The following is a 20,791-nucleotide window of genomic DNA, read 5'->3' on the forward strand; positions in this document are numbered from 1 at the left end:
TTAGTCCACTTTATCCCCCAGCCTGACCTCAGGCTAGTCTTTTCGCACTCCTCCCCAGGTGCTTGGATTACAGGTGTGCACCACCATACCCTGCTTGGGTCAACTTTCTTTTGAGACAGCGTCTCATGTAAGCTAAGGTGTCCTGGCTGTGAGAAACAGCAGTAAGAACTGGGTGTTCAGCATGAACAGATGTATGGGACAGTAGACATCTTACGAGAGGAACTGTGAGGGAAGGGACATCTCTTCTCGTCACTCCAGTCACACAAGGACCAAGGGGTTCATGCTACAATGAGGGTTTTCAAACACCCAGAAAAAAATGTGTGTGGAAGACATAGTTAAACAGATCTGGACCTCATTTGTCTGGATTGTCATCCAGGAGAAATGATGTGTCAGACGTTGAGGAGATGTGAGCTTTGTAATTTGTCATTTATGTACAGAGAAGGGCTCAGGACAAAGGAGCGAAACATGTAACTGTCCTCTGACACAAATGGATTGAGTCCCTTATTAAGAGGGAGAAGTAATATGTCATTCTATTTTATTTAAGAATAAGATTCTTTTCTAACCTTTCATATATATGTAGAATTATTTAATGTTTGTTTCCCAACAAATCTAATAAATTGAGGCAAAAGTTCAAAAATTAACGGCCACAATAGTTTATTTACAATTGAACTCTTTATAAGATATTTACAAGACAGCCGACTTTACACATCAGAAATGGTATCAAAAGTATGAATTACAGCACAGACAACGATATGAAATGGGCGTAAAACAACGCTGAGGTGGAGACACAAGCATTTCTCTTTAATTTATTAACACTAGCTTAAACTTTGTTAAAGGAAGAAATAAGGAACCATGTTTTAGGAGAACGCAGGGCTTTCTTTCTGCTGAAGATGAATTCCACAGTGCTGGATCCCATGCAGGGAAAAATAAGACTAATTTTCCCCACATTTATAACACACTGTAATTTCACTTCCTGGAACTTTGCTTCAACCTCCTTCTCAACAAACCTCAACATACCCAAACCAAAGGAAATCTAGGAGAGGACATCAAAAAATAGTAGGCCCTCAGGGAAAGGAGAACCAAAGCAATAGAATCCACTTATGTCCTGCCAGATAGCACCTCATGGATTCCTCTCAGTCTAGCCAAAACAGGATCTGAGGACTCCTCTGTGAGAGGTGAGGTCTGCTAACCCACACCTAAAGTAGGAATCTGACAAATCACGGTAGCAAGAGGAAACTGAGAGGGATCAGAAACAAAGAAAAGAGGCAACTGATTGAGGTTATTCCTTTGGGGGGGGAGCACATTGTAAGGAAACATAACATAGGTCAGGGTAGGAGCACTAACCAGTTTGCCTCATTAAAAACACAAAAAACAGAAACACAAAAATCTGGCCCAATTTTTTTAGATATATCCTCATCCTTAAGGTGTGAGATGAAAGCCTCTGTGGAACAAGTCCTCTTTCTCTCCACATCCGTGCCGCAATAGTTTACAGCAGCTTCCATTACAGAGAGACCACACTCCTAAGCAGACGGGGTTACAGGTGAAAACCCACAGCCACACACAAACACACACAAAAGAGAATTGAGAGCAGCAAGATCATCCAAGAATACTACATGTACTGCTGGAATAATTCCTTTCAAAACCAAACCCAGGGAGCACAGATAACATCTCAAAAAAAAAAAAGCTTTAGCAGTGGGAGGCCCCTGAGGAACTTCTCTTCTCTTCCCACAATGGCAATCCCATTCTCTCCTGCTCAGCTGATGGGCCAGCCACACACCCTCCATATACCTTGGCTTCTCCTTTCTAAAAGTGCTAATAATCTGGGGACATACTCTCTTCAAGGATAAAAGCCCCTACCTCCTAGGAGATTAGACCCCTACTTGTTTTTATACAATAGTCCTGAAGACTAATGAAAGGCAATTCCTATATATATATAAGACCAGAGGTCTCGGCTCTATTTTCCTTCCAGATAGTTAACAGGGATCTTACACTGAGACCAAAGTAGCCTAGGAGTGCTGTCCTGATTTTTTTTTCTTTTGGTAACAAAACAAGGGCAGGAGATAGTAACCAAGATGGTACATGTATAAATTTTTTACAAAACGAACAGAGGTTCATTAGGTACAACTCTTTGTTTCAAGATGTAGACATTTGCCAGTCAAAGGAAGCATATCTTTCCATACCCTCCCCCCACCCACCCCAAATTTTCTACATCACCCCCAAACGTTTGGCTAATAGGATGAAACCCTACTAAGGAATATCGAGAAGTGATGTGACGTAAGGACATCTGTACAAACTCTGGCATGCCATCCCCAAATGACAACGTTTCTGTTTAGCACTGGAACTAGTTGGAAACTTACATCCCTCTTTTTCTAAACATTTTCTTTTTTGAGGGGTGGGGAAAAAACTTCAGTTACCCATTAATTAAGAAAGTGCTCAGCCACACACCTCTTTCTACCTCCTTTATGACAGCCTAGTTTTGAGAGAACCAACTTTCACACAATGCTCTTATTTCTTCCTCTATGAGGGTGACTTGCTTCATCTGTTATTCCTCCTTGGGTCCTAAAGCTTATGGTAAGGTCTCTCTGTTTATTTTAGTGTAAAATCTACTACACCCAAACTGTTCAAAAGGCGCACAAGGGAAGCACAGGTCAGGGCAGGCACGGCTCCTACAAGACCGGGGTTGCTCCATCTTCAACGTGGCTAATGAAGAGCCCTAGTACCCCTTTAACACAGGCAAGTGAGCAGAAGTGGCTCCTAAAACTCCCAAATCTACCGTCCTATATGATAAGTGCATGAGCTCATTTCCCCCAAAAGGGAAAAGAAGTCCCAATAACTCTCCATAATTCAAAATAAGCCTAATGCAAGAGGTTTCTTTAGTTTGTTCTGTGAAGTCAGGGTGAAGAACCAAAACTAAGAAGGGAGTATGGAAAGGCATTACCAGTGAGTAACACACATGAGGACATAGGCCACATATACAGGTCTCAGCCATTCTCTCGGAATGGCATGCTACAACTATCTGAAGACAGGGTTCTTGCCAGCACAGCTACTTCCTACACGTCCGGTGAGGTGTTTGCTTCTTCTGGATCTCCAACCTGCAACGGCTTCGTTCATCCAACCAGGGTAGCTCAAAGTTCCTGGCAAAAAAAAAAAAAAAAAAAAGAGGACAGCAGAGTGAGAAGGTGGCATCAAAGCCTAGCAATGGTCAGTTGACCACTACAGTGGCAAATCATCTACTTCTGACTTAAAAAGCATTCTACTTCCTAGTTTGTCAGGTCCCCATTTTATCTAGGCTTCCATGGAGTTTTTTTTTTTTTTTTTTTTGGTTTTTCGAGACAGGGTTTTCCTGTAGTTTCTAGAGCCTGTCCTGGAGCTAGCTCTTGTAGACCAGGCTGGCCTCGAACTCAGAGATCCGCCTGCCTCTGCCTCCCGAGTGCTGGGATTAAAGGCGTGCGCCACCACCGCCCGGCCTTCCATGGAGTTTTAAAAGGAGGTATAAACTATTTGAAAAAGGAGAAAGGAAAAAAAAACCTTTATACTTACTGTGGAGTTAATTTTGGTAATGGTCGTCCAAATGCTACAACAGGCAAGAAGGGGGTAATCATCAAACTTTCAACTATGGAAGAAAATCATATGGGACCTTGTTAGCAAGAGATCAGAAATGTGTAACAACTACTATACCACTTCCAAAACACAGCTCACTCATCGGAACAAGCTGTGCTGAGATTTGTACCCTTTTTCCCTTGAAAAGCCTACATTTGTAAATTTGTTCACTTTATTTTATGTGTTTATGGGTAGGGCTTTGTATATGCGAGTGCAGTGCCCTCTGAGGTCAGAAGAGGGCATCAGGTCCCCTGCAACTGAAGTTACAAGCAGTTCTGAGCCACCCAATGTGAGTGCCGGAAACCAAACTCTGGTCTCTCCAAGAACAAAAGCACTCTTAACCACTAAGGCATCTTTCTAGCCCCAAAGTCTACATTTTTAGATACAACTTACCGTCATCTGGCTCAGGGAAAAATGAGGTAACCTCAGGCTCAGATTCCTGAATTCCTTTCTTTTTATACATTCTGAGCTGTAGTCGCTGTAAAATTCTTTGTTCCCTGATCCTCTGAATATCCCATCTGGGGAAAACCAGACAAAAAGAAACAAACCCAGCATTACTACGTAGCTAAAAATTGTCCTACAAAAGCAATTCACTCTCCGATGCCAGAAGACCCTTACTTAACTCCTCTCCCGGGGTAAAGTGAACTGACTACAGATTATGTGCTGGTGTTCCACACAAAATAGCACTGAGGGAGGGCATCTGAGGAAAGGCCAACATGTGTGTTTGCCTGTAAGGACAACTGCTGCAAGCTAAGAAACTCCACTAACTAGGATACTAGTACCACATCAATGTTACGTGCCCTAAGGCTCTCCCCAATATGGAAGTCTCAGTTCTGGGGCTCAGATGTTCCCAGGATGGGGGTCTCGTCCTTACCTTTTTCTTCTCTTCTCATCTAGCTCCAGTTTTGCATGCCTCTTTGAAAACACACTGTCGTCTAGGTTCTGGAAGAGGAACAGCAGGGGTAAGCTCCTTATGACCATGTTGGAATAACTCAGTTTTCAGGAGAATAGCATTTTTTACCTCCAGGTTCTAAAAATATCTGTGTTCCATAGATACATTATAAACCTTCTGGCTAAAGAATCAATAAAAGAAACTCCTGTCCTTACCCGGATTCTTTCCGAAATTCCAAATTTCAAATTTAATCCCCATAACTTTCCAGGATAAGTCATGTCAATTGCCTGTGTGAGGGCCATAAACTCTCCTTACCTCTATACCTTTTAAGAGTCTGAAATCAAAATAACCTTTTTTTCAATAATTAAGTAAGTTTGGAACATAGGATTGTGTTGCTGAGTGGCACAGCCTGTTCTGTACTCAGTATGAAATCTACCTTAGTTTGGAACACCATCTCAATAATGATTTTGAAAAATGACTTAATTACTCAGGAACCAACTTTTCTCATCCATAAGATGAAAAGCATAGACTAAATAACCTCAAGTTCCTTTTTTTTTTTTAATATTTATTTATTCTGTATACAATATTCTGTCTGTGTATACGCCTGTAGGCCAGAAGAGGGCACCAGACCTCGTTACAGATGGTTGTAAGCAACCATGTGGTTGCTGGGAATTGAACTCAGGACCTTTGGAAGAGCAAGCAACGCTCTTAACCGCTGAGCCACCTCTCCAGCCCCCTCAAGTTCCTTTCTGATCTTAAGAGTAGCTAAGTAAGGCTGGAAAGATGGCTCAGAGGTTAAGAGCATTGCCTGCTCTTCCAAAGATCCTGACTTCAATTCTCAGCAACCACATGGTGGCTCACAACCATCTGTAATGAGGTCTGGTGCCTTCTTCTGGCCTGCAGGCATACATGCAGACAGGATATTGTATACATAGTAAATAAATAAATAAATAAGTGCAGCTAAGTAGCTGGGACTATAGGTGCCAGCCACAAGACCAGTTGTACACCCCTATATTCTACTGTTTCCAATTCTCTTCATTAACAGTTCTTGGTACTTACCTCCAAAATGTCTGAAGGATTTGGGTCCCTTAGAGGTTCTACTGCGTGGTCCCTCCAAGAAGGAACTGAAAAAAATAAAGAAAAAGAAAAAGAAAAAGAGGAGGGGTGGAACCACCCTTAAATCCAAAGTCATGCAACTATACAACTATTTCACTAGGACAAGCAGTCTCTCCCCAGATAAGACAGTTACCAAGTGATAGGAATCCATTCTATGGCCTCACCCAAAGCCATAGTCAGTGTCCTCATTATGGTATTAAAGAACCTAAAATGCCATTGCAGTCTGTCAAACTCAGGACCTAAGCCAATACCTGACAATTCATATAATGGATGCTATTCAAGTTCCTGAAAAACAACTGAAATGTGTTGTCATCCGGACGCCTACAACAGTGTCAGCAAACACCAAGGACTCTCGCTCTTCCACATCCAACAGACAGAGAACGGAGCTCCCAACCAGCCACCATCCCTCCAATTCCCACCCAGGCCCAGCCGGCAATTCCTAAGCTACTCACCAGCCAAGACTGAAGTTTCTCCTGCAACACTTGATGGCATCAGACACCCTAAATAATGCAGGAAAGAAGAATCATCTCAGTGTAAAAAGAAAAAGAGCCCATACCCAGAGCGGAGGAGAGGAGCGCCACTCGTGTTCTCACTAGCAGGCCATTTTGGTTTTTGAGCTGTTCTTTTGAGAATTTCTCTCTGGGGAAGGGGAAGAGGGAACAACAGACAAAAGAAAAGAAAATAAGCCCACCACTTTTTTTTTTTACACTGAGACGACTTCTTTTCTTCATTATTTAGGGTGGTTTCCCTGCAACAGTTGATGGCCAAGGATATCAAACCTTAAACTCAGAACATGGCAGGTGAGTAAAAGTTGACCCTATTTTTCAAATAAATAGATCAGTGTTCTCAGAACTTACATATGTAGTCTTCTTAAACAGTTTCCTCCTCCCTCCACACAAACTACCTTGCTGGTCCAGCCTGAACAACACGCACAAAGACTTTGGCTTTCTTAGGATAAGTCATTGAGCCTTTCACTTGAGAAAGGGGCGTCTCAAGTGGCGTCATAAGATAAGGGTTCACACATTGATGCGTAACTCAGGCTCCTCAAGAGACTGGGATCTCCCAATCACACTTGCCCTCGTGTTGTTATGCCCACAATCTCAGATGTGTTTGGGACTTGCTCGACTAGAGTAGACAGGGTTTTCAAAAACAGCCAGTCACACAGAAGAACTCCAGACCAAGCCATTTCCTAATTCCGGATGGGAAGTTGCTTCACGGTTTCTCCTAAAGTGTTACACAGCATTGCTGTAGCAGCAAAATTTAACTATTAAGATGAACCTGTTCAACTGACTGAAACAACAAAAGTATCTGAATCTAGAGCAGAACCCTGGTCTGTCTCGTGTACTCAAGTGTGAGGCCTAATGAAGGTTAGGTCATTGATCTGTCTTCCCCACAACAGCCAAACAAAACCTGGAGACTGCTCACATCTTGTTTGGAATGGATTCCCATCCCCATTCCTGCTATAGTAAGGCACAGGGTAGAAACTTAGGCCTGAGGCTCTACCTAAGAAAGGTTTCCCCACCATTACCCAAAAGCACCCACAATAACTATCATAGACTAATACGACACAATTGAAGACACATCACAGTTACTGGTTCATATAAAAGGTGGGGATCATCTCTGGTGGAAGCCATTAAGAAAATAAACAGGAATAAAGACCAAGTTCCCAAACCCCACCCCCGCCCCAAGCAGCTCAGATATCCCAAGATAGTCCTTATTGTTTGAAAAATAGTTTGTAGACCATTTTATTTAAATATATGAACAACCAATGGGCTACTGCAATCCAAGTCAACTCTTTGCATCTCAGAACCTTGTGAAGTGTAGTAAGGTAAATAAGACTTGTTGGTCTTTGGCAGATCCCTCCTGCCCACAGACCGGGACATAGAGATACAGATAAATGTTTGTGTAGTTAGAGAGCGGAGGCCCAGGTGAAATTCCCCACCCCAAGCTGGCTCCCCAATCAAAAATTACCATTGGCCCCTGAGAACACCCAAAGACCACCCTCCCAGGTTTCACACAACATCAACGCAGGAACAGTCGTGCACGGCAAAGTGTAAGTTCTATGCATTTCACAGCACAGAAAACCCTTCTTTCAGAGGGCATGCAAGTTGCCGGAGATTACACCCCCAAGTCTGGTGCTCTTGTGATGAGCAACTTACTGGCAAACACATCTCCCAGTGTTGTAAGCAGACACATACATTGAGCACATTTTGCTGTAATTCCATCTATTTGCAATGCCTGCACAGTGTCTGTCTCTGGCTGTTAACTTACTCATTCTTGACAGAACTCTGCTTTTTTGATTGCACTTTTTAAAAAATGCCAAAGGCATTTCAGACTTGTTAGCTTGACCGCCACCACTAGGGTATAAGAGCAAGTGCTCTCTATGCCTTACTTGCTACAGTCTCCTCCTTCTTTGGAGAGGATTCCCGTAATGGTAACGGTGACGGGGGAGGCTGGTGCCAACGACACAAATACATTTCTGTGGTGGAAAGGTACGGCAAATCTTCCATCTCACTTGAGAAGGTTTTCTCCTTGGGGTGGGCGCTGGGTCCCTTTTGGGGAGTGGAGAGTCTTGGTGGGGTATCCACTGAAGACCGGGGCTTTTCTGGGGTTTCTTGGCTCCTCAATTCACGTTTACAAACAGTTTCTGTTAAGGAACCACAGGGTTCCTCTTTAATGGGAGAGTGCTTAGGAGTTTTTGTTTTGACTTTTGAAAATTCAGGAGCCAGCTTTTTAACAGGAGTCTTTCTTTCTGTATTTCCAAATGGGGTTTTCCTATTAGGTAGGAAAGAAAACATTATAAAATTAATTGACTTTTGAATAAAATTTGATATTAGAATATATGTGAAGGCAAGAGCAGTATCCAGGTACCTAAACATCTACTGTTCGTTTGGAAGACAAGGGCTGTAAGTGTCATGCTTGAAAGTATACACAACAGGCCTTTGGTAAATGAGCAAGCATCTATGCTTAAGAATATGAGTCAGGTGGTGGCAGCGCACGCCTTAATCCCAGCACTCAAGAGGCAGAGGCAGGCAGATCTCTGAGTTTGAGGTCAGCTTGGTCTACAGAGGTATGTAACTCTCTACTCCCCACGAAAGTCAACAGGGTGACACTCTTTACCCATTCTCTTTAAGATGTAGATGCATGTGTATTTAGTACTGTGACAAAAGAAATGTTTCAACACAATTTCTCAACATCACAGAAACCTGGGGGGTAGGGGGAGCGGTGTTTGTTGCCCAGGCAGGCCTTGAACTCAAAACAATCTGCTTGCCTCATGCCTCAGCATCCTAAGTACTGTGATTACAGGTGTGAGCCACCATGCCCTTAGCATAAGAGACTTCTCGATTCAGGATATAGTTACTATAAAGCCATTCCCACCCTCTCAGGCAAGAGCTCCTTGTCTTGTTCAGATAGTTGAAATAAAGTCATCAACACACCTTTTGTGTCCCTTCCCACTCCGTCCACATGAGAAAGGCTTGGAAGGCAGAGCCTGGGATGTCTCGCAAAGCTCCGGCTGGCGCTCCAGTTTAATTTTCTCAGACAACTCTATTTCCTCTCTCTCTTCAGTTTCATAGCCCTGAAACAGCTTGTGCCTTTCTTTCTCGTTATCCCTCTTTACCAACTGCATCCGCCTTTCCATACGTTCAATCCGAGCAAGGAGCTAAAAGAAAGCGACAAGATGCAGACTTACACACCAAAGTTAAACGTAAGTACTTAGCCTCATTTAGGACTCAGCAGTCTTCTGCATGTTGCCATGGACCCTACCGATTCAACTTTACTTTGAATTGGCAGACATGAATCTGAATAGCTTTTCTTAAAACTAATAAGGCAAAAGAAACTTAATTGTAGGAGTTAGTCTGGATGGTAAGCGACATGGGGCAATTCTAAGCTCATTCTTCTGAAAGAAGATCCTCTTCACTGGGCGGGGCCAGTGTGCCTTTTAATAACAAGGCCTCTGCTACAGCTAGCCATGTGGCTCCAAGTCATTTTGAGAGTCCTCAAGTTAACCTCATATATGTTCTTCACTGTTGTATGTGATGCTGGGGATAGAGCCAGGGCCTCGTGAGAGTGCTTGTCAAGCACTCTGAGCACCACTGAGCTACATTCTCAGCCCTGTGTTCTTTTAAAGTGTCACAAAGTTATCCAAATTCTATCTGTTCTATGTTCACTCCAGAACTCCAGACATGATGGAATGTTCAAATAGTACAGTAAAAAGGAGTCAGGAGCACAGGGTATTACTAGGGATAGCAGTATTACACCAAAATGTTCTGTGTGCATATCTGAGGAAGTACTTCTAAAACACACTACATTGGAAAGAATTATAATAGATACCAGTAATATAATACCAACAAATATGACATACATATTATATGTTGCATTTGAGACAGCAAAAGTAACTTATCTAAATATTTATTAAAATTACTTTCATTCTAATTAAAGAGAACCACAAATATCAAACAAAATGGAAGTCTATTGTCATGAGAAACTTCCTATTAACTCAGTTTTGACAAAAAGGTGCTACTTACACCATACTATAAGAATTTTGCCTGGGTTTGACAGTGATATTAATGCTGCCTTTATTACATCCATTGCATAGATTTCAGAAGAGGCCAAACAATAACTGGAATAAGAGAAACAGACTTAAGCAATGCTAAGACCACTGCAGCACATAAGAGAAGCAGTGAAAGCTAAGTACTTTATCCTTAACTCACCCCACTTTCTCCTACCTATTGAAAAGCTTATGAAGGGGACATTACTTCAGGAACTCAGCAAAAATCTCCACCATCAGCAGTGTCCCCCTAGTTAGCCATTCTCTCATGTCATCTTCTGTTCTGATTCACAGCCTTAGCATTATTTAACCTTGTTTGTGGGTGACATAGTCTTGGTTTCTTCTTTACTAGTCTTTCTCCCCCCACACTCCCATGGAAGGAAGGGTGTGATGTGCTATAACTACAGGACCATCACACCCCTAGACTGCAGTGTCCTAGCTGAGCAATGCCACCTCCATGTTGAGGAACTTCCACAATCAACACTGAGGTGTTTCCACGAGACCTGCCCCATCTCCCACTCCACCTTGCAGAAGGCAATCTCCAACCGGGGACTGATTCATTTAGAAAACAAACAAAATGAAGAGCCACTCTGCTCCCATGCTCAGCCTTTGGTGCACACAGCACCAGGGTGAGAAGAGAGGAAAGAGGAGAGTGAGAAAGAGAGCTGCAGCCTGAACACAACTATAGAAACCATGTTTATTTTTAGGTGGCTGAAAGGTATGTTGCACAGCCGTACCCACCACACCAGTTTCCCTGTGTGTGAGGGAGTGTGCTTAACATGGAGGTGCCCAAGACTGCTGAGCAGTGAGAACAAGCCTATGTAGTCATGTTCTTAGAAGTACTAAAAAATAACAAACGACTTCTCCACTACCTAAAGATTCTAAAACGGGTCTGGGAGGTGAAGGATTTACTGAATACATTGAATAAGCTCATGTCTCAAAATCTTCAAGCTTATTCAAGAGACTTGGTCAGTGGGTCATGTTTTATAACTCAGGTTATCTACAAAAAAAAAAAAAAAACAAAAAACAAAAAAAAAAAAAAAACTACCTGAAATCAAAGGCAGTGATTCTCGTTTAGAAAACACCATTTAGGAAAGCTAAAATAGGACTCCATGTAACCCATCTTTTACCCTCTACCGGCTAACAGACCTACGACGACCCTCGTGTCTAAAGATGCTGCAGCACTGGCCGATGCAACAGCTGTTATGTCCCCGTCCTCTACAGTGCATTTCCAGCGCAACAGCTTTTTAACCCCTTCTATGCAGCCGCCACATCTGCACCCCACCCTATCATTTTAACCTCTCATAAATCAGTCTTTGCCCGCTCTAAACGTCTTTCCCACAAGTCTGGGACTGTCATTTTAAATTAACCCTTTGGCAACCGAAGCCTCCCCCACCACACACACACACACACACACACACACACACACACACACACACACACTGAAGGCTGCCCTTTAACCCTTCCCTCCGACCCAACGTGTCAGTGAGCCAGGCTCCTAACCACCCAGCATCTAAAGCACTCCTTCGCTGGTGGCCAACTTCCTCTAACCCTAACCAAGCGGGGACCTCTGCCTCCTACAGCCCCCCTTCTCTCGAGCATGCGCACAACGCACTCCCCATCCCTGATGCAGATTAACCCATTCCGTACCGTGTCTCTCTCGGACTTCAGCTCCTCGATCTCTTTTTCCTTGGCCTGCAGCTGCTGCTGCTGCTGCTCGATGAGGTCCAATTGCAGCAGAAGGATCTGTTTGAGGCAGGCGGCCTGACTGGAGGCTCCCGAGCCGCCGCCACCCCCGAGAGGGCTCTTCCTCATACTCTTCCATCTGCCCTCGCTGGCCGCCAGGGTCCCGGCAGTGGCGGTGGGCGCGAGGGGTGGCGGCCCGGGCAGAGGTAGTGGTGGGGGTCCCGCCGGGTCCGAGGCAGTGGCAGCTGGGGGAGCCGCCCCACCCTTGTCCCCAGCCCAGGGCGTAGGCTCTTTGGCCGCCGCCACGAGAGAGCCCGTCTGAATGGGCAGCACCGCCTGATACTTGGGCCGGGGGCTGCAGCCGGCGCCGGCTGCGACTGGCTCCCCGCCGATGCCGGCTTGTTTGGTAGCTGGGGGCGGACAGGGCAAGGGCACCGAACCGCCCCAGCTCTCTTCCTGCTGCCCGGGGGCCGCCCCGGCCGGGAGTAACAAACCCCGGCCCTTGCCGCCGCAGCCGGCTGGAGAGGGCGCGGGACTCCCGCCCTGGGAGGAGGCCAGCGGGGGCCCCGGCTCCTTGAGCTTGCGATGCCGGGGGAGGAAGTGGGCTTCGGCCGCCCCGGACTCGTCCTCGGGCCCGCCCAGCGCCGCAGCCCGCTCGTAGTCCAGTCGCTGCTCGGGGTTGCCGCCGGCAGGAGCCGCGGCTGCCTTGAACACTGCGGATCTCATGGTCATAGTGGTCCGGAGCGGCGCGGGGGACCGAGACGGAGGAGGGGGTGGGGAAGGGGCGAGGTGCGGGGGGTCGAGGACGGAGGAGGGGGAGGGGAGTTTGGCGGGCTCGTCTCAGCAGAGCGGCCGCAGGCCTCCGCTAACGCGGCTTCTCCGAGGCCCGGGCGCCATCCCGCCGGCGAGCGGAGAAGTGGAGGCCGCGGCTGAGGCCCGCCGCCGACCCATGGGGGCCTCGCCGCTGCCTCTGCAGCCGCCACCGTCGCCTTCGCCGCAGAGGCAGGAGCTCGCACCCAGCCGCCCCCGAGCTCATCCCCGGAGCTCGCTTCGGCCCCCCCTGGCCCGGCCGGGCCCGCCTCGTCTCCCCACCCCGCACCCCCCCTTCCCCGCCCCGGCCCCCCGCCCCGGAGCTCGCCTCAGCCGCCCCGAGCCTCCATTTTCCCCCCCTCCGCTCCTCCTCAGGAGGGGGGTGGGAGGGACGGGTCCGCCCAGAACCCTCCTACTCCGGGAGGGGGGTCTGCCGCCTCCCCCGGGGGTCTCCGCGGCTCCGGCTCCCCCTCCCCCACAGTCACCCCCAGCGCCTCAGCGTTTCCCTTTAAAAAAAAACGGAGCCGCCGCCGCAGCCGCCGCTGACCGGAGCGCGCATGCGCCGAGAGGGCAGCGGGCGGGAGCGAACCGGGAGCCGAGAGGAGGGGAGGCGGGTAGCGCTATTGTGAAAGGGGCCGGGGCCACGAGGGGGAGGGGACCGGGGCGCGGGGTCCCACGAGGGGAGGCCGGGGACGAGGGCGAGCACGCTGGAGCGGGCGAAGGTGGGCCGGGGCGGGAAAGAAGGGCGAGGGCGGCCGCTGGTGGCTGGGGAATGCGGAGGATCCCCGGAAAAGCCAAGCGCGAGAGAAAGGGGTTGGGAGGAAGGAAGGAGGGACGTGCGCCCGCCCCTCGCGGTCGCCTACCGACCGCTCTGCTGAGCCTGCCTGCGTTGGGTGGCCTTCCCGAGCCGCCTGGCAACACGCCTGGCCCACGCCGGAGCCCCATGCACCTTCCGGACCAGCCCCGACCCCGGCTCCCCTTGGAGCAGTGGAAGGTAAAGCTTCCACCCTGTAGGCTCCATGGCGGTCCCACGCAGGTTGGGAAAAAAATGAAGTTCTTTGTCTCTCTAAGGGGTCCAGCACACACATGGAGGGACCTCTGGTTCTAGAAGCAGCAAAATAGATGATGTCTGCTGCGCGGGGAGTTTTTACCACAACCTTCTTGGGATTTGGGGTGAAGTTCTGCCAGCTACCAACAGTTCTTTCTCAACAGCCGTGTCCTCAGACTTAAGCTATTGCTAGAATCTTCTGGAAGAAGGCGCAGGAAATCTATGAAGATTGCTTGTTTTGGGACTAAGCGTTCTTTAGGGCCTTCTGTTTGAGCACTTCTTCCCATTTCTCAGGTTCATAGTGTCTATGTGTGTGCCTTCATTTTTTTTTTTTTTTTTTGATTTTTCGAGACAGGGTTTCCCTGTAGTTTCGTTTCTAGAGCCTGTCCTGGAACTAGCTCTTGTAGACCAGGCTGGCCTCGAACTCTCAGAGATCCACCTGCCTCTGCCTCCCGAGTGCTGGGATTAAAGGCGTGCGCCACCACGCCCGGCTTTGTGCCTTCATTTTCCAAGCAACTTTGGCCACCAACTCCTCGCATTTCCCTATGGAAAACTTGTAAATTAATTGGTTGTTTTTCTGTCTGAAGGGCACTACTGAAAAAATTTTATGAAGGTAGCCGGGTGTAGTGATGTACGCCGTTAATCCCAGCACCTCGGGAGGCAGAAGCAGGAGAATTTCTGTGAGTTTGAGGCCAGCCTGCTCTATGCCCAGGACAGGCAGTGCTACAGGGAGAGAGACCTTATCTCTAAAACTAAATAAATCGTGCAGGGATGGAGAGGACATAGGATATCTGGCCCAGTGTGAAAGTGTCCAGTTAGAGACTCCTCTGCTTTGTGGGCTCTGAAGCATGCCACACTGAAAAGCTTGGGAATAGGTGTGAAAGTCCAGAGTCCCAGCCCTCTTTCCTTCAGACTGGCCGCAGGTCTCCCAGGATGTCCTGGAAAGTTTGTAGAATGTGGTCTTTTTCAGCACGAAGACTCCACACCATCTCATTCTTAATTCACATACACTGAAACCCTCCCAGATTTGTAGCCTGTTGGGCTCTTACTCCAAAATCATATCTCCAAGTGTCTAGAATATGTCCAACTGGGTGCATTTCAAAGTCAAGCTTTTGACTGCCACCTACGTCCTGCTTCCCCATACCCGGTAAGTCAGTCCATCTCACTTTCAAAATACAAATCAAAAATAATATACTTCAGCATCATCTCCATAACTTCCACTGTGATTTAAGCTATGGTCTCTACTTTTTATTTATGATTTATTGGAAGTAGTCTCAGTTTCAGCCTTTGCCTAAGCCTGCCCTGGGCACCGACAGTCATCCTGATAAGATATAAAACAACAGTCGTTCTCTAGTCTGAACCCTCATGGCTTCCTCTCTCAATTGGTAAAGCAGTCGCTGACCAGCCTGAAGAATCTGGCCTGCACCCTGCTGCGGGCTTGAGAGCTCTCAGTGCTCCCCTTCACTCCTCTCCTGCCAGATTCACCTGTGTGTGTCTGCACAGGTTCCATGCTGTTCCCTCTGCATGGACCTCATTGGATCCCCACATGACTTCCTCCTGTCCTTTGGCTTTTTACTAAATGTCATCTTTTAAATACTTTCTTTCCTGACCTTTATTTTTTTTTCTGCAGGATTTATCACCATTTAACACATAGTCTGTCCTGCAGTATCCTCAACGACTAACATGTGAATCTCATAGATCATTCACTGCACGTCTCTAGACCCATACTGGTTACAAAGTAGGCTCTTTATGTAAGCCATCTTGAAGACTGTTAACCTGGGTGGGAAGCAATGAGTAGTTAATCTAGGATCCCAGCGGTATAGAGACAGGTAGAGAAACCACTGGTAGGAGAGTGAACAGAGTGCCAGGCTTGTGGCAAAGACCAGTGATCCCAGCTATTCGGGGAGACTTAGGTAGTACCATCCCAAGTGCATGGCTCTCCAGGTCACAGAGTATCAGGTCTGTGCTGTGGTTCAGGGGTAGAGTGCTTTTGGCTTACGTAGCAGCCACAAAGTCCTAGGTTCAGTCCTCGGTATCACTTCAGAAGGACTGGTGAGATAGCTCAAAGGGTAAGGGAAATTGCCACCAAGCCTGAGAACCTGGGTTGGATTCCTGGAACTCAATGGAAGGAGAGACACAAGTTGTCCTCTGACCTCCACCTTCACAGCGAGGGCACACATGCCAAACATGAGTAAATGTAATACAAATTCATGAAAAGAAGAAGCCAAGGCTGGAGCATGAAACTGCAAGAAGCAATCACAAAGCTGGTGAGCTGGTTCAGCAGGCACAGGTGCTTGCCCTGCAAGCCTGGCCACCTGAGTTAAATTCCAGGACGGGTAAGGAGGAAGGAGAGAAGCAACGCCACAGAATTATCGTTCCTTCCACAGAACGAGTGACAAGCCCCTTCCTCCACATGCACACACATAATAAACCCAAGCCAGCATTGTTAACATCACTTCATAACTTGCATGTACAAATTACCAGAAGCTCTGGTTTGGTTTGGGGGTTTTTCTGGAGTTTTGGTTTTATTTTTTTGTGAGATAGGGTCTTGAGTAGACCAAACTGGCCTTGAACTCCTGATCTTCCTGCTACCACCTCCTGAGTGCTGGGATTGTGGGATTATAGGCACAAACTATGATACTAGGCTAAGCCTACTTACCTACTCTTAAAGGGCCAGAGACAGTGACTATTTTAGGCTTGGCTGGCTGTGAGGCCTTTTTCCCCCACCCCCGCTTCAGCCCCAATGTATGATACGAATGTGGCTGTTTTCTAATATAACTTTATTATATGTTTCTTGTATTCCTCCTGACAATTTTGTTTGAAGTTTTAAGATGAGGTCTCTCATATATGTATATGAATATATATGTGTATATATATATGTATATATATATATACATATATATATTTCCCATGTAGCCTCTATAACTGACAAGAACCTTGACTTTATTTTCCTGCCTCTACCTCCTGATGCTGGATCATAGGTATTTACCATTATCTGCATTCACCACAGGCCAAGTATATTCAGTGCTGGAGCTCATACCCAGGCCTTCACAATTGGCGGCAACTGCTCCACCAACTGAGCTACATTGCTAACCCTGTTTCTAGCCATCTTAATTTACAATCTCATTTTAAAATGGGCAACTGTTACAAATTCTTGGTTTGTTTGTGGCAGGGCCTCACGCTGTAGCCCAGGCTGGCCTGGAACTCACTGTGATCGGCCTGCCTCTGCCTCTGAGCACTGGAAACAATTCTTAGTTTGTGAGGCACACAAAAAGGTGTTGGGTCACCAGGCCTCAAAGTAACCCTACACAAAAAAGATGGAAGCAGAAGGATTTAATGTTAGAAGCCAGCTAGGGTACATAGCAAGAGCCTGATTTTATTAAAACAAAACAACAACAACAAAAAAAACCACTTAAAAACGCTGAGTTGGCTCTCCTCTTCTGGCTGCCCACCCCTGATCTGGGGCACAGACTGAACTAGAGTCAGCCTAGGATAAAAAGTGAGTGGGAGTGCTGTCCACACCAGCCGTAGGTGCAAGGTGCATAGGAGCACTTGCTTTTTTTTCTTTTTCTTTTTTTCAAGACAGAGTTTCTCTAGTTTGGAGCCTGTCCTGGAACTCGCTCTATAGACCAGGCTGGCCTCGAAATGGGAGCACTTTCTAATGAAGGTACGTTCTTCTGTATTTGCTAAAAAGTTCTAGACATAGAAAAACCAAATGAAAAAATGCTGGGTGGTGGTGGCGGCGGCGGCGCACACCTTTAATCTCAGCCCAGCAGAGGCAGGCAGATCTTTGTGAGCTCAAGGCCAGCTTGGTCTACAAGAGCCAGTTCCAGGACCCTGTCTCAAAAAACAAAAAAAGTACTAGACATTGAATCCAGAACGTCATGAATGCTGAACAAGTGTTCTACTGCCGAGCTGTCTGCCCAGCCTGATTTTGACTCATTGAGACGGTCTCACCAAACTGTCCAGGCTGACCTGGAGCTGTGACTTTCAATCCACGACCCTAACGTATACTTTCTTCTGTGAAACGAACGGTGCCAGTAATGGACGGTAGCACCTTTTAAATGTCCTCACCGGCAGATAAATTACCAGCTGGCCATCCTACATCAGTCTACACCTATAGTTTTCCTGGAAACTTCATTTCTAAAATCCAAAAAGTCTACAATTTCACTGCATCAGATAGTAAACATACCTTTTCCCCAAAGACAAGACTGGAATCTTTGGATCGGCAGTCTGACTATAGCTCGACTTCAAGGGATAACCCACAGGAAACCTAGAAAGGTCGTTCTGGGTTTTGATTTGGGGACTTTTTTTTGAGGCAGGCTGTCATTCTGTAGCCCCCACTGATGTCCAGCTCTTTATGGCCTTCCACCGCCTCCCAGAAGGCTGAAGTTACTACAGGTGTGAGCCTCCAGGCCAGCCAAAGAATTACTTTCATTAGAATTCTTGCTTCTAGAGCTCGCTTCAGCAGCACATCTACTAAAATTGGAACAACAGAGAAGATTAGCATGGCCCCTGCGCAAGGATTACACACAAATTCGTGAAGCGTTCCATATTTAAAAAAAAAAAAATCTTGCTTCTAAACCATTAGGTTTTAAGCTTCCGTGACCCCTGAACTTAAACACATAAGGAAGAGAGGTTTCAAAGTGTAAAGGCCAGTAGAGGTGTGGTGGGGCACGCCTCTAATCCCAGCTGGAAGGAGGGTGAGGCTAGAGGATTTTGAGTTCAGTTTGTAGAATTCCAGGCCAGCCTGGGCTACCATGTAAGAGAGACCGTCCTAACAACAAGAAACTAAAAGCGGAGTCAGTTGTGAGGGAACCTAAAGAGAAGCAGTGTTTAATACCCATAAATCAAGTGCCTAGCTATTTTATCTCTACTGGGATGATAGCCACTTTCCCTATAGGGTGGCTGCACGTCTGGAGAGAGTTAACAGTCTTTCACCCTCCTACGCAGGTTTATGGAATTGCAGGATTCCATTCCTATTATCTCCACTCCTTGAAGGCATCCCTGTGGTGTAAAAGGCATTCAACAAGCCACGTTACCTACCAGGGTCTTGGTTTTTTCCCAGACACCCCACCGACCACCACCACACCCCCTAAAGAAGGAAAACTGGAGTAACTCATCTTGCGGCTCTCTTCCATTTTTTGACAATGAGGCTGCTTTTTAACAGGGGGCAGAACTTGGTAGTAAGAAAGCGAACGTTTGTCTTGGCTTCTCTCCCGGGAGAGGATTCTACTGGGAGGCTTTCCGAGGCGCTCACAAAGGTAAATTAGAATTGGAGTTGCCTGGCTGACATTAACTCAGTCCCACACCGGCTCCGGAGGGAGACCACGGCCGGCTTCGCCACCTTTTCCTTCTCGAGGAAAAAGAAAAGTCTCCCTTGCCGACGGAGGTTAGGAAACCAACCAGCCCGGAGCCAGAAGCTTCCGCTGAAGGTCTGCAGGGCACAGGGCGCTTTCTGCCAGCGACCCTGCCCTGCGTTCCGGCGGGCTGCGGAGTCCCTGTCCCCGGGTAACACCCACCCGCTTTTTACAGTTTCCTCCACAATAATATCACAACTCACATTTGGGTATTACGTTTGTCGTTTGTTTCCCCTCTATATGCCAGCCCCACCAAAACTTTAAGCGTGTCCCTCCCACTCCACGTGGACCTCCCTTCCTTGTCCCAGCAACCCCTGCGAGAACCACCCCTAACACGTGGTCAATTGTTATGTTTCCTTCTTCAGGCTCCCTTGTAGCTGGCATCCGCTAGCCACTGAACAAAAGTGCCCTCTTCAGGGTGACTTTGGGGCAGCAGCCTGGGCTAGGGGAGTTACTGAGAGCTCGTGTACTATATAGTAATGTGGCTGCTTCAGCTGAAGATGGGTTTATATCCATTCAGTTCCTGAGTTTTCTGGTTAAAGACTCTTAGTGGCCGGGTCCGGTGTGGTGGAGCAGGTGGGGGACCTTTGAGTTAGAGGTCAGCATGGTCTACACAGGGAGTTACAGGCCAGCCAAATCTTCATAGTGAGACCCTATGTCAACAAAACAGAAACAAGAAGGCTGGGCTCATGGGGAGGCTGAAGAGGATAGCCACATACAGCGAGTCTGGGCTATTTCTATTTAGCCACACCCTGTTTCAAAACAGTGAAAGGACTGAGCATGTAGTTTAGTAGCATACCTGAAGGAATGGTAGCGGGAGCCCCTGAAGTCAATCCCCAGTGCCCTCCTTAAGAAAAGAGACAAGTCCAAGAGGGAGTTATCAGTGACAATTGTCTTGGTGTGGAGTTAGTAAAGGTTGGTTATCTTTACACCGGCTCTGCCTCCCTTAGGCTTCATAGTGTTGACAAAGAGCTGAGAGCCTTCCCTAATTATGACCTGGGTTATGGTACCGTGCCTCTCTGCATTGGGTGGGCCGTTCCTAAATGACCTTCCCCAAGAACAGTCTAAGTAGTTCTCCCTGTGAGCTCAGTCAACAGGTTTCTAAAACAGTATCTGCCTTTCAGCATTAAGAGCACTTGCTTTGAATGAAAAAGCCCCAGGAGATGGTGTTGGAGAAGGAAGGGTAGTCAGACACTGAAAATTAGCCCAAGGCCCAGACTGGTGGCAAATGCTTTTACCAAGTTTCAGCATAGCTGGAGCTACATAGAGAAAACCTGTGTCCAATAAACACATAATAAGGAGTTGGATGAGATTCTTGAGCTTGCTCAACCTGTTTTGAGGTCTCTCTCTTATCAACACTTTGGTTTGTAGTGATATTTTGTTTGTAACGAACACATAAAGCTTGCCTGAAGATCAGAGTGCAGTGTTAGACCACTAGTGAGCCAAAGAGCTCAGAGAGTGGTGGCACACTTTTTTAATCCCAGCACTCAAGGACAGACAGGAGCAGAGGGATCTCTGTGAGTTCAAGGCCACCCTGGGCAGTAGAATTGAATCCGTCTAAAGGAGAAACAGAGCTCACACAAAGGTGATCCCAGCACTTGGGATGACACACCTTTAAACCCAGCCCTAGGGAGGCTGAGCCAGGAGTCAGATGGCTGGGCAGAGAGAGTTATATAAGACTGGAGGAGACAGAAGCTCAGATACAGTCTGAGGTTTGTTTGGTAGTGACA

At 47.1% G+C, this 20,791-nt stretch overlaps 1 protein-coding gene and 1 non-coding gene across 4 annotated transcripts; one reads left to right on the top strand and one right to left on the bottom strand.

Annotated features, from left to right (window-relative positions):
• Nucleotides 1-637: 637 nt before the first annotated feature.
• On the bottom strand, nucleotides 638-12,895 carry Msl1 (MSL complex subunit 1). Of its 3 annotated transcripts, XM_038327485.2 has the most exons (10): nucleotides 11,808-11,930; nucleotides 10,135-10,229; nucleotides 9,046-9,269; nucleotides 8,001-8,383; nucleotides 6,061-6,108; nucleotides 5,552-5,616; nucleotides 4,475-4,542; nucleotides 3,994-4,118; nucleotides 3,541-3,613; nucleotides 638-3,134 (listed from the first exon to the last, which is right to left on the bottom strand). In XM_038327485.2, the coding sequence occupies exons 3-10, from the start codon at nucleotides 9,246-9,248 to the stop codon at nucleotides 3,044-3,046; spliced, it is 1,056 nt and encodes a 351-aa protein (XP_038183413.1). In that variant the 5' UTR covers nucleotides 9,249-9,269; nucleotides 10,135-10,229; nucleotides 11,808-11,930; the 3' UTR covers nucleotides 638-3,043. The 3 variants fall into 3 exon arrangements, with proteins under 3 accessions (XP_038183413.1, XP_038183411.1, XP_038183412.1); XM_038327483.2 differs by lacking the exon at nucleotides 10,135-10,229 and having other exon boundaries at nucleotides 11,808-12,894; XM_038327484.2 differs by lacking the exons at nucleotides 6,061-6,108; nucleotides 10,135-10,229 and having other exon boundaries at nucleotides 11,808-12,895.
• Nucleotides 12,896-18,156: 5,261 nt separating this feature from the next.
• Nucleotides 18,157-18,261, top strand: LOC119813773. Its single transcript, XR_005285233.1, has one exon. It is a non-coding gene; the product is annotated as a U6 spliceosomal RNA (small nuclear RNA).
• Nucleotides 18,262-20,791: the final 2,530 nt, after the last annotated feature.

The sequence above is a fragment of the Arvicola amphibius genome, chromosome 4, assembly GCF_903992535.2.
Source record: "Arvicola amphibius chromosome 4, mArvAmp1.2, whole genome shotgun sequence".
Classification (NCBI taxonomy): domain Eukaryota; kingdom Metazoa; phylum Chordata; class Mammalia; order Rodentia; family Cricetidae; genus Arvicola; species Arvicola amphibius.

Bases quoted from the DNA above. Each gene is read 5' to 3' on its own strand.
- Msl1 (XM_038327483.2), bottom strand. From the start codon at position 12,575: ATGACCATGAGATCCGCAGTGTTCAAGGCAGCCGCGGCTCCTGCCGGC. The intron at 9,270-11,807 runs GTACGGAATGGG...GCTTTCTTTTAG, and splicing joins TGAAGTCCGAGAGAGACACG to CTCCTTGCTCGGATTGAACG. The intron at 8,384-9,045 runs GTGTGTTGATGA...CCTACCTAATAG, and splicing joins AGTGGGAAGGGACACAAAAG to GAAAACCCCATTTGGAAATA.